A 13,319-nucleotide genomic window follows, 5' to 3' on the forward strand; every position below is an offset into this window, starting at 1 on the left:
CCCAGATGGGCCTCAACCAGCATGAACTTTAGGCCAGCAGTCAAAAATATGCTATGACTTGCAGAGTAAAAGGGAGAGCTGTGCCTCATCTTCCTCGCAGCCCAACAGTTCTTAAAAAAAGGTACCAGCTGGACACTCTGCTGAGTCCAGAAAAAGCCATTTCAGGGCAGGCAACGTTTGAAGAAATATTTGTAGCTAAACAAAGTTTAGGTACTTATGCAAGGCATAAGTGCAAAGCACTGATTTTATCAAGCAGATAGTCCAATATTTCTATAGAGTCAGCAATATTTTTGCCAAAAGGTTGCAATATCAGCTGTACTGGGATACCACTACACTGGCAGCAGGCACCTCAATACAGAGCACTGAGATTTTCCTGGCTGTTTCTCACCATGATCCCCCATGCTTTCTAAGTACATCTTTTTTTAATAAGATTTTTTTTTTTTCTTACACACCATGATATTTAAATTCCTTTCTTATCCAGTCACACCTTGCTGGCGGTCACTTTCCCCGTACAAGAACTCTTGCTGATATTTATCACTGGCAGCATCTCCAGCTCATCCTTTACTCCAAGAGCTCTACCGTCAGCCCAGCTTCATGTGGAAAAGACCACTCTGCACATCTCTCTACAACAGCAACGTAATAAAAACCAAATTCTCCTACGAGTAACGTTTCATCGCATAGGCAACTCTTCCAAAACTTCAGCAACTGGCAGGCAGCAAGGAATCCTCCACAGCTTTTGCAGCCTGAAGAAAGCAATCTCTCCAAACTCATAACTCAAAGGCGCTCTTTGTATTTTTTGGAATGCGTCTGTGGGAAAGCACTGCTAATATTTGATAAGAGCGTCTCAACGGGAACAAAGCTCATGCTTCTCAGTTCACCCATCACCCTCTCCCAGCAGGTTGGCAGCGACTGAGCTACCAACACAGCATTAAACCAGCAATGTAGAGAAGATGGTTTATTTAGGTAAATCACAGCCAGGAGCTTGGGAGCTGAGAGAAGGAAAAGCCAAGTCCTGAAGAACTTGGGGAGTGGCAGCATAAGCTGGTTACACATATGTATTAGGTCACTGATAAAAAAAAAAAAAAAAATCAAGTCTGAGATCACACCCATGACAGTGTGACTTCAACCAGGCCGCTGTAAGCCCGAAAACGAGAAAGGGGGAAGGTGGGAAAACGTCACATGAAGTCAGGACGCAGGAGGCAGCGGGCATTAACGACTGACCGCGAGCTTGTACTCGGTACATGACGCTTCCTACGAACTGAAAAGTCAAGTCGCTGTTGAGAAAGGCCAAAGAGGACAGCAGCCAGCAGTGAAAGGGACTGGGAAGGGAAGATGACAATCCCATGAGCAATTTGGACAAGACAACAAACCCCAACCCTTAAAGCCTCATACCGTGCCAAAGAGCACATATATATCTAAGCTTCCCAATTAAAGGGGGGAACATTCAACTTCTTTACGCAGAGAAGTTGCAAATACGCTTAAGTTAGCATCGCGCTTTGTTGCACTTTGTTTCGCTTTGACCCGGGAACACCATCAGCCTTAGAAAAAGGGTTCCTAAGCCACCTACACCTCCCCCTTCGGCAGGTGCCCGGCCCCACGCTGCCAGTCGCGGCCAGAACCGCGGCCCACGAGAGACGCGTGGCGATACGCACCCCTTTCACAGCCCACCTGCCCCCTCCACACGGCAGCCGCCCCTGAGGGAGCGGCGAGGGGCCACCGCACCCCTCACGGGGCCGGTCGCCGCCTCGCACGCCCCGGGGCGAGCTGGGCCCCCCCAGGCACTTCCCGGAGCTCGGCTCGGCCAACAGCCGGAACCCCTCAGGGGTCTCTCAGGCCATTTTAGGGAAGCCCCCGCTGCCGGTGGACGACCGGTCTGTCCCCCGGCCTCGCGCGGCTCCCGCGCCCGGCAAAGAGCCGTTCACGCCGGGAGAACCGCGGCCGCTCCCCCGCCGGGGGAGGGCTGAAGCGGCGAGCCCCGCTGAGCCTCCTCCGCCGTCGCGGGAGGCGCGACCCCGGGAAGGCGGCCGGGCCGCGCCGCGGACCGAAGCCACCGCCGCCGCCCAGACCCCGCAGCCACGGCGGCCCCGCCGCCGCCCCCCGCGCCCGTACCTGGCTCTCGGCGGCGCTGGGCTGCCCGGGCGGGCGGGCGGGCGGGCGAGCGAGCTGGGCTGGGCTGGGCCGGGCCCCGCCGCTGCTCTCCCCGCGCCCCGCCGCGGCTCCTCCCTCCGTCGCGCTCGACGGGGAGGGCCCCGACCCGGAAGTGCTCACCCACCTGCCCCGCCCCGCGGCGAGCACCGCCCTATGGCAGCAGCGCGCCCGCGCCGCCCGCAACCGCTTCCGGGGCTCCGCGGCGGCAGGTTAGCCCCAGCAACCGCGTTCCGTTGCTAGGCGGAAGTAGCGCCCGGCGCGGCGGCGGGACAGGCCCCGCTGCAGGAGCGAGCCCCGCCGGGACTGAGGCGGGAAAGGTAAGTGAGCGGGGCCGTGCCTGGGGCTCAGCCGCAGCCCGGGTCCTCCCGCTGCTTCCCGCCCTGCAAAAAGCCACCGGATCCGCGAGAGGGGAAAACCTGGCTATAAAAAGAGAAAAAATAGAGGGGGAGAGCCTCTAAAATAGTGATAAAATAAAGATCCTAAACCTAGTAATGAATTAATCGTTGCCTCGAATCTCCTTCCGCCTGCAGCACCTCCAAGAGTTATTTGTAACAAAGCGCTTTCGGAGGGAAAACGTGGCTCCCGAAACACCTCACGTCCCAGCTTTTAGTAGCCACCGAGGAAACGTGATGGGACAGGAGCAGAAACCTGCTGAGGGTCGTCACCCCAACGCTCCCAGGCCGCTTCTGGTGAAGAACTTGACATTTTCCAGATGAATGTTTTAAACTGCAACGTTCCTTGAAAATGGTTAAAAAACACCGTGATGAAAACCTTCATCCCCACGGGCAATCCTCATTAACCAGACACGCATGTCACAGCTCGTCAGCGTGTGGCCTTGCCAAGAATGAGCCACAGGTTAATACTGAAAAATCACCTGGAAAATTTCTTTAGATTCAGAATTTAAAATTATATACTTTAATATATAGATACCTTGTATTCCCAATGCCAGGATTCTAAATTTTCCCCTGATGCCGTAATTAAGGTGAAAACAAAGCCCAGTTTTGGTAACTTCACTTTAGCTTACTCTTTCTTCTAACAGACATGTGCAGTGTGCCAACTCGGGTACAATATACACCTTTGAAGTCGTCAATATAAATATAAAAAAAGTAGATTGTCTTAATCCATCCACCTAAATAGCCTGTGCTGGCACCATCATGTTTAACACTATCCCGAGCCTCTGCTCTGGGACGAGATTATTTTTCATTTTCTTTTTCTTTGTGATATTACTAATGAAAAAAAATAGCGTTAGCATCACCTCGTCTTTGATAAAAAGAAGAGGCACCAGGGGTGAAGCACTTCTGCAATGTTAAGATTCAGCGCTCCCATTTTCTAAGTGCCATACGGAGAAAATGGTATGAATTCACCGAAGCAGCTTATGTTATTCTGGAGCAGGATGCACATCCCCCGAGGGCTCAGGAGCAGCCACAACCCTGTTTGCATTTTGAAATACACTGCTTCGTTCAGACAGAAATTCTACCGTCATCCGAATTTTCCCCATTTCTGCTCTGAACCATCCAGGAGTTCCCAAGGAATTTCTCAATTCTGAAAAATTGTTTACCAGCAGGCAATTTTAGTCCAAGGAATTCTTTTGGTAAGTCATATTAAATGTGCGGATTCTCATTAGCCCTGTGCTAATCCCCTGGGAGTTTAACAGAAGACCAGTCTGTGTGTTGAAAGACATATGGGGGTGGAAGGAGCTTGCAGCTGACCCAAAAATGTTTTGGGTGGGTTAAGACCACCTCACGGGAGGTTTTACTGGCCAACACTTGGCTCCTCATCCTTGACCAAGACAGGTGAGAAGTTGGACTGACTCCCAAATGCCTTATTAACAGAAATGAAACGTCCTGCTTTTATTCTTGAAACTGCTGCAGCGTCTCCGGTTGGGATGAACCGGCTTGTTGCCGCCGGCTGGAGCTGGTGGGCAGCACAATAGCCCTTTGTCTGGGGCAGTGGGAAGGACAATGAAGCCCCTGTTCAGGATCAGGCACAGGGAGGCACAAGGGCCGGAGCAGCGTGGGCAGGGGGCACCTCGCAGGACACAAGCGCAAAGAGACCTCGTATCCTTTGGGGTAATGCTGGCTGTGAGCGTGCAAAGAAAAAAAAAAAATAAAATCAGAGAAAAAAGAAAGACTAAAAGAGTGGGTTTTTTGGCAGGAACGTGACAGCAGAGGAGCAACCACGTGGAGTGAGAAGGTACCAGGCTCTTCTCTCTCACAATGGAAATGGCCCCTATAATCACTCAATCCAGAGCAGGAGTAAACGTGAACAGGCTTAGCATTTGCCAAAATTAATAGCGCTCCTGTGTGAGAGGGCATCCTCTGCAATTCCCTTCGCATAAGCGGGCAGCATCTGAACACAAACCTGTGGTGTCTGCAAGCAAGAAGGCTTTATTCCAAGGACTAGGAAGTAAAAAAGCCAGCGGTATTAAAAGGACATCATACATGTCACAGCACAACATAGTCTGGTAACAGCTTCCTTTTATTTTAGGAACAGTATTGAAAGCCAGAAAAATGCCTGGAAGTGGGGCCTGCAGAGAAGCAAAAAAAAAAACCAAAACACCAACCTCATCTGGGGGATGAGGTCCCTGAGGTTTCGTCTTGGATCTCCCACGACAGGGTGAGGAGGCACAGCCCGACAGCTGACGGCCCTTTCCCCCCTCCTTTCCGTCTGCGTCCCCATGGCAGGGACATCTGCTCTCCCTGCCAAACAGCTGCCCCCCTGTGTGGGAGAGCAGGAGGAGATCCTTCTGGCCAGCCTAGCTAGATCCAACAGAAATGTTCAGTCTGTCCGGTTTTGAACACGAGGGGAGAAGGACTCTGCTCGGAAGAGCTTGAAAATGCTCTGACGCAGCAGGACTTTGTGGTTATCCTGTGTTACTTGAAAAGGGCAAATAACCCCCATGCCTTCGGCTGTGGGGATGGAGAAGCACAGGGTCTGCCCCACCACACTCTCTTGCCCAGACAAAGATAATTTTGCCCCTAGGATTTAAAATTCAACATATTAGACTCTTCTTATCTTCTAAACACCACTACCTCCTCTCCTAAACACCCTGCTTGTGCTCATTTTGCACAAGAGCCTGCGTGGAAACATGCTGCTCATCATGCCAGCAGCAAACCCCCTGTGCTCTCATCCCTTCTCCATGCCCCCCTTGCTTGCTCTACCCACTCCGAGCCACCCCTCACCCCTTCCTCACCCCAGCATTGTTGCCCATGCAGCAGCACCTCAGTCCAAGCCCCGGCATGGAAGGCTTTTTGGCCATGCCGTGGGGAAAATAGCCCTTTTCCCAGGGGAGAAACCTTGCTTTCTGCTGGCCTGGGTTGGCTTGGTGAACCAAGAGCCATCCAGGAACCAGGACCAGCAATGAACTGCTGGCAGTGTAGGTCCATCCAACATCCCCCAGGAAAAGTCCCGGGGATGTTGGTCAAAGGGAACTCCTGGACCTTTCAGGAGTGGGTGGGGGTCCCAGCTGAGGCCGTTCAGGGCAGCTCAGTGCTCATTAGTGCTCTTGGGGCCGCTATGTTCTCGAGATCAGGGGTCAGAAAAATAATTTGAACTATCTGCAGAAAACTCCATGAGTTGGAGATGGAAAAACACATTTGCTGAGGGGAGTGGGTTCCTCCCAACTGCCTGTCCCAGTTATTTAGCCAGTGAAATGGGAACCAGTGCGTGGTTTTGTCAATGCCATTTTCCTGGGGAGACCATTACCTGGAGAGATGACACCAGCTCTTGGGAAATAACGAGCCATTTCAGTCTCTCATCCATATACTTATATATTCCCTACACGTTACCTAAATAAATATATTGGAAGAACGTAAAATGAGTGTTGCCCCAGTCACTAGCACGGTCAATCGTTTAGTAGCTGGAGATGCTGCTGACATCTATTGTCAGCTCTGGGTATTTTTTTTTTTTTGGGGGGTGGATGCTTAGAAGTGTGTTAATAAGTTGGGATTAATAAATTGGTCATGGCAGTGGGTCTTTTGCTGGCAGGTCTCAGCTTGCCCCCATTCTCTATGTTATAAATTAAATTGAAAATGCTGATTACAGAGAGCATTCACGAGCACTGGGCTTCAGCTGGTTTTCTATTCCCCTCTTTCCCCTGCCCCCCGTTACAAAAAATCAGGGAGTTGTGGTGTTCATATGGATTTAACCAAAATAGCATTGGTATCAAGTAATTTTTTAAACTTACAAGAAATGAGCTCAAAAGTGAAAACTACTTTGTAGTGATAATAGTAATAATGATCGACTGGATTTCCAGCCGATTGTGCCCCTCAAGAGGTTCTCCAGACTGTACCTTTTGCCCCAAGACCCTAGAAATCCTATTGCATGGGGAAAAACTCTGCTACGTGGAGTAACATTGCACCAAGTACAGCCATACAGCCACTTTATCGGTGTCTTAAATTTATTTTCAACACCCTACGTGACCCTTCTTTACCATGTTAAACTTTGCTATTAATTATATTGCTGTATTAAAGCATTTGTAGCCATAGATGTAAATTGTTCAGCGATATATTTGGGGTGGCACGGCACAGGTATAGCTCCCCAAGCAATTGAACACCTACAGACCTGCAAAACGCAGCGCTGTTTTAAGGACAATTTTTTTTATTATTAGAGCAATGATAGCTGGGGGAAAAAAAAAATAGTCAAGCTTTTGTATGTGGAAACCTTCTAAATTTTTGGGGTCTTGCCTGTGAATTTTATTTCTAGTTGTCTGGAGCTCTTTTGCTTCAGCACTCCCTCCCTCCTTAGATTTTTTCCTCCTTTTCAGAATAGGTGGGTGCTGTTCCAGTTTCCCTTCCAAGGCCAAACTCAAAGGTTAGCAGCAGGGGCACGGCTGGAGCAGAATCGGCTGTCCCAGCCCCAGCGCAGCATCCCCGCTCACATGCCGAAGGTTCCTCTCCCCTATTCCCACCGGGACAGGAATGTGCCCAAACAAACACCCTTTTCCACATTTTGCCCAGAAACTGCTGTTCCATTAAAAAAATTTGGGCCTTAGCTTTTAAGATTGCAGTTTGTGATGTGAACATTAGGGTTTTCTTTTACCTGCGTGGAGTGAGCCTGTTTGTTTATTGGAAGCAAAAGCGGTTTTAGCAGCTTCTTAACACCAAGTTTTGCTCTTTACAGCAGGGTAGGCGCGTACCACATAGGCAACTATTTGATCCTGAGCTCCTTTTGTGCACGGTGCGCACATCGCATCCTTCCACAGCCTCTTACGCTCCTGCTCCATCGGATTTGAACTTTTCGATGACACGCACGTCAAAGCGATCCAAAGCCTCTTTGTTACGGTCTTCACCAGCGCTGCTCCTTGACCATCGACCCGGGAGAGCTGCCTTGATTTAATTTTGTCAAGAGTAGCTCTTTGTCCTTCTCCCTTCCCCAGCTTGCAGCTGCATAGCCCGCGCAGGGCTGATAAAAAAGACTAAACAAGACTACATCACAGGAGTTGACGTGGACTTAAGGTGACGTGCAGATGCGATGAGGAAGAGGGCAGTGTTTTTTGCTGGCTCCCAGGCCGTTTTAGAAGCCAGAGCGCGACTAAGGACTACAGCTAGTTTGGCAGGTGAAGTGGCAGAGGGAAGGCAGAGGGAAGGGCCACCCATGGTACCCCCGTAGCTGTGGGACCCAACGCAGCACGTCGCAATAGCTGCCATTCCCCGTTCAGCAGGACCACCCCGGCTCTCGTTAAGCGTGAGCATCTGGACCAGGCCATTTCCTCTAAAGGAGCCCTGAGCTGCACCAGGAGTACTACATGCAGGCTAAGGAAGGGGAGAGTACTTCTGCATGCTGAGAATTTGTCCTTTACCAGAAAGGCTGAGATAATGATCTTCTCAGTGATAACTTCGTTAAGATCTCCCTGCTAACACCTGCTACCAGAGTGCTAGCCCGACCTGTTCCCGCACAGCACAGGTACCGCATGGTTTGCAACGTGGAAGGCAGATAAGGTCATACGCAGCTACTTACAGAACAGCCTGTTCAGTGGGTTATTGTATTGTGCTTCAGTTCACTACAAAAGTAATTACTAAGCAAATTTTATTGTTATTTTGTGTGATGTCAGGGCAAAGAAGCCTGTAGTTTGAACAGCACATTATCACAAGCTTATTGCCTTTAATTTACATTGTCTTTTTTTTATTTCTATTAAAGAGAAATCTTTGCTTGCTATTTCTCATTCAAACAACTTCAACTGCTTTTCTGTAACAACCCTCCTTTTTATTGGTAGACTTTTTAGGAGGAGGCTTTTAGTGTTAACCGCTTTCCCCATGATGAATATACCAGGCTGATCTACTAGAGCTGCCACTGAATTCTCCTCATGTGCAAAAACTCACCTTTTCATCAGCTGAAAGTGAAAGCTCTGATAATTTGTGGCACTTCTAAGGAAGAGTGGAAGCAGAACCCCTGAGAGTAAGACTCATCGCTTCTTTTCTGCAAAGACCTTAACTCACTCTTTCATATAAAGTACCCCAAAAGTTGTGTGAAAGCCTTGGACCCTTCATGGTAGCAAACTGTATTTATTTTTACCAGTTTATTGCTCCCTGGGCTTTCAGGGGTTTGATTCATTAGAACAACCCGGTTTGCTTTAATTAAACTTCACCTCTAAATCATAGCAAGTGACAGCTGCCTTTCCACCTCACCAGTGTCTTTTCAAATCCAGCTTTCCCATCTTTGGGCAAAGGGTCATCATTCATAGTTTTCCCTTCAATAAAGACACGATAGGGATGTATTTTCAGAATGCTTCAGTGTATTAGAAAACTGAGGATCTGCTCTCTAACAATGGAACAAGCACAATCATGCAAGTCTTGGACAAGCACAAAGCAATGAAAAGATAAAAACCACACGGTATGCAGGAGTCGCTGAGGAACTCAAGAGAACCGAGATAAAAATCAAAACAGTGACTTATACTGAATGCTAAGCTTCAAAAAGTATATCTTAATTTCACTACAATATTCTTGCAGTCTCTCATACAGAAGTAAAAGTAAGTTTAACAGCTGAAGATAAGCCATAACAAACTGTAAAAAAACTATATAAATATAGACAAAACAGCTTGAGTATAGGAGACACACGGTTTATCATTAAAGATGGGGTCAGTTCACGTCTGCTCTTCTTCAGAGGACTCGCCATCTTCTGCAGGATCTGGTGGCAGGGGGCAAGCTCTGTAAAAAGCATTAGCAAGTCAAAAGAGTTAGCAGAAGTCAATCAACTCTCATTTGAAAGGCTAACAAAGCCCTTTTCCTAGAGGCTGGGTGACCTAAATGACTTTAATTAGTCCCAGACTGCACCTCGAGGCGTTAGGACTGATACAAGCTACTTTATCCTAAATGCTAGATGCCCAGATTAAGCAGCACACACCTACCTTTCAAATGGGAAAGCCTGCTTCAGCACAGAAAACACCGTACCCCAATACACCCTCGGAGGTTCTCTGTGTGTCCTTCTCGACCCAGAGGGCCATGGCCAGGTTCCACACCATTTCTACGAAGCTGAAAATTTTAACTCCCAATTCACACCTGAGTTTCAATCTGACTAATTTACCCATTTGACTGGAAAAAAAAAAAAAAAAAAGGTGCACAGTTAAGTGAGTACAGCTCTTGCCTCTTCCAGAACACACGGGGAAGCTGTAAGTTGTTTTAGATGGCGATGCTGTGTGTTCCCTGCAGGGTTATCACCACCTGGTCCTTACTCAGCCAAGGAAATTTCAAATGGAAGATGAAAATTTTGCAGCACTAGGGGGCACAGCTTTTGTTTCTCCAAGAGGTAGGGTGCTCTTAAAAGTCTGTCTTTGTTTGCTTGTCCTTCAAGCCAATTCAGGATTAATTCTTACGGGGGTCCTCCAGACAGTTTAGGATTATCTATATTTGGTAGGAAAAAACCCAAACAATGCTTTGGCCGTTGAGAATAGAGTGTCTGTAAGACAACGTTTCACACAGCTACCTTTTTAGTCACTAGCGCAGCCTACAAGTTAATCTTTCAAGTGCCATCGTGGTAAAGCAATTTAATTTCTGATGTACAGAAGTCGCTAGCAGTCTCCCAAGCTTTTCTGAAACAGAGCGGACGGCCACAGCGAGTCACATCGCTTTCCTCTGTATGCAAACGAAGTACGTCCGAGCACTGAGAATTTGCCTGAACTACCAATTACTCCACCCAGTTTTAGAAAACCCCCAGGAGGACAGTGGAGACGGATGCTGCGTTTTACCAGACTTTGCTAAGAAACATTATTTCAACGAGGATATGACTGTTAAGAGACAGACTGTCAACTTCTCAGTGGTCACTTGCTCCTTCAAAAATAAATCATAGTTTCAAGGGAGGAAAACCATTCACAATTTGTTTCATCCAAGGACGCGCTGACAGCCCTCGATACTCCCCTTGCAGGCAGCCAGGCACGCTGTATTTCAAATGTATTCGGTACTACATGGAAGCTCCAGGGATTTTGCTGTTTAATGTTCACCCCGCGGATGATACCGCTGCGCGCTTTAAAGCGAGGCCACGAAGCACCAGCTGCGGCCATGGCAGCTGCGTGCATCAACGCTGCTCTGCGGGCGGTTTCAGCTCTCCGTCGTACTTCAGACAGCTTTTTTAATTTTTTTTTTTTTTTTTTTTAAGGAAGGGAACATCAAGTTCAAGCAGAGCTACAGCCGACCGCCGAAACTCTTCAAAGCGTACCAAAACGGTTCGTTACCTGTTGCATTTTGCCCCTGTGACACACCGGGTGCCCCTTCCCTGCCCATTAGCCACGAGGTACAACGCTTCTGCACCCCTCCAGCCCCTCCTCGGTGCGATCTGGGTTTGTACGGACTTGCGGTGCTGTTTCCACGGCTGAGAGGAAACCAGCCATTAAATATGCTCCCTGAGAAAGCCCCAGCGGTTCACGGGGTGGGCCGAGGGGAGACGAAGAGCGATGGGAGTTGCGGGGAGACAGAGATGGGGGCTGGCAGCCCCGGCCCCCCCTCCGAGCCCCGGGGGGCCGACACCTACTTTTTGGCGGCCGGCCCCAGGCCGCTGCTCCCCGCCGCCTCTCCGCCGGGCGCCCGGTTCTCCTTCTGCGGCAGCTGCAGGAACTCACCGATGCCCCTCTGCCAGGCGGGGCACGGCCTCTCGCACACCGGATTCCCCCTCGGACGGCGGCCCTCGCCTGCGGGGAGAGCGGCCGTCAGCCCCGCCGCAGGCCGGGCCCGGGGAGCCCCGGCCGCGCCCCGCTCTCACCTCTCTTGGCGGGCGACGACCGTCCCGCGTTGAGGCTGCTGGAGCCCAGCACCTTCCTGGGAGCCCGGGCGGCCAGGGCTGAGGGGAGAGTGGTGAGCGGAGAGCGGCAGGGACGGCCCCGCCGCGCACCCCCGTCCCGCACCTTTGCGGTAGGTCCCGCCGCCGCCCGCCCTCGTCCGCGCCATCCCGCCGCGCGCGCCGCCGCCGCCCGGCCCGTGAGGGAGAGGCCGCCGCCCGCGGCGAAACGCCATTGGCCAGCGCCCGCCAATGGGAGCGCGCCAGCCCCCGCGCGGCCCCTCCCCTCCGTGAGGCGCTGCACGCGGGTACCCTCAGCCCCGTTCCCTCAGCGTGGGTCCTTCCCCCATCCCCCTCCCCTCATCGGGGGTCCCCGCAGTGTCTCTGCCCTCAGCCCGCTCCCCTCAGCCGCCACCGAGCATCGAAGGCCGCGGCTCCGCTGCGGGGCCGGGGATAGCTGCCGCCAGGAAGGCACATGGGTGTCCCGGGCCTGCCCTCCGTGGCCGTGGGGCTCTCACTGCCTGCTCCTCCCTCCCCGCCGCCCTCCTCGCTGTGGGGGCTGGCACCCACGTCCCACAGCCCAGCGCTGCGCTCGTCCTTACTGGTACAGCAGCAGTCCGGGGGAAGAGGAGGAGGAGTGATGTTGCTCCGCAATGTGACAAACTGCAATGGCTGGGCTCCGCCGCGGGCAAGGCCGCCGACACTGCCAAGCCTTGCCGAGAGGGAAGCTTGTTCCCCTCCCAGGTGCTTGCAGATGCGAAGCCTTCGCTCCCAACAACTCGCCGTCTGCCGACAGCATTTGAAGAAACATGTCAGTCAGCCACACTGGCTGGGGACACAGAAAGCCCCACAACGTGTCACATTTTGGTCCCAGAGGCTGAGAGAACGGCTCCTGGCCAAAAAACAATGTTTCTTTGTGGTCTTTTCCAGCAAGATCTGTTCCTGGATCAAACGCACCGCAGGACTGGGCAAATGTCGTGGTGACATGTTGATGGGCGAGCACTGCCGGACGGTAATCCAATCCCCAGGGAGCAAGGTCCAGATCCCGGGGAACACAGCAGCAAGCCAGGAGAGACACCGAGGCCGCTCAGGACCCCAGCTGAGCATGGAGCCCAGGCACTGGTAGTGCTGGGACAGGACCATTTGTAGTCTCCTACCTCCAGGCTATGTCTGGAGCTCCCTCTGACGTACGAAGGTTTAGCTGAGCAGCACATGGGGAGGAAGGGGAGGAAGGCCAGGCACCCCCAATTTCAGCGAAAGATGGTGTTATGACAAATTACATCACAGCTTCCCTGATGTGAGGCTCCTGTGTGGCAGCTGCACCCTGCGAACACAACGTGAGCTGCGCGGGCCGCTGAGGGTCTCGCTGTGCTGTGGTCTCGCACGTGCTGCGGCTGAAGGCTTTTGCCGTTGCGGCAGCGATGACCCTCACTCCCAATACCCTGCTGGAACTGGTTTTCCTGAGAGATCCCACTGTCCTTCTCCAGTGTGTGCAACGCCTCAGCGCTGCTGGTCCCGAATACATTCCCTCTCCAACAGCTATTGCTCCCTTTATCTTTTGATGTGTCTTTGTTTAAGCAGGCTTTTAGTGCTGGCTTTTCTTTTTAAAAATTTTTAAAATGTTGATGGTAATTTTCTATTCCCATGTGGTGCTGGGACATGTGAGTCATGAGCTAAGACGAACACGTTATTACTCTGTTTAGGATGTGGTTTTGTTTGTTTTTTAAAGAGTGGACTATGACACCCTAAGCCCAAGTCTAAGCCTAAATGTTCCTTCCGCTCCTTGCAAACCTGCATAGAGTGGTGAGCTGCCTTTTTTCCTTTCATGCAGACTTACACCGCTTCTCCCCTCTGACTCCAGGGGAGTTTTCTGAGCAAAAGCGCAGCTGAGAGTCACTTTGGCAGAGCTCTGCGACCGCCCAGCGCGGCACAAGCCCTCGGGCTGGCAGCGAAGAGGTTGGGGGACG

The 13,319-nt window shown here is 51.3% G+C and overlaps 1 protein-coding gene across 1 annotated transcript; it reads right to left on the bottom strand.

Moving 5' to 3' along the window:
- Positions 1–9,137: 9,137 nt before the first annotated feature.
- PCLAF (PCNA clamp associated factor) lies at positions 9,138–11,522 on the bottom strand (the record flags this gene model as incomplete). The annotated part of the gene is made up of 4 exons (XM_082005325.1): positions 9,138–9,293; positions 11,110–11,266; positions 11,338–11,415; positions 11,480–11,522. 4 exons carry the CDS (start codon positions 11,520–11,522, stop codon positions 9,230–9,232), a joined length of 342 nt encoding a protein of 113 aa, XP_081861451.1. The 3' UTR covers positions 9,138–9,229.
- Between the last annotated feature and the right edge of the window lie 1,797 nt (positions 11,523–13,319).

This window comes from Phaethon aethereus (genome assembly GCF_964289735.1).
Source record: "Phaethon aethereus genome assembly, chromosome: 12".
Taxonomy (NCBI): Eukaryota; Metazoa; Chordata; class Aves; order Phaethontiformes; family Phaethontidae; genus Phaethon; species Phaethon aethereus.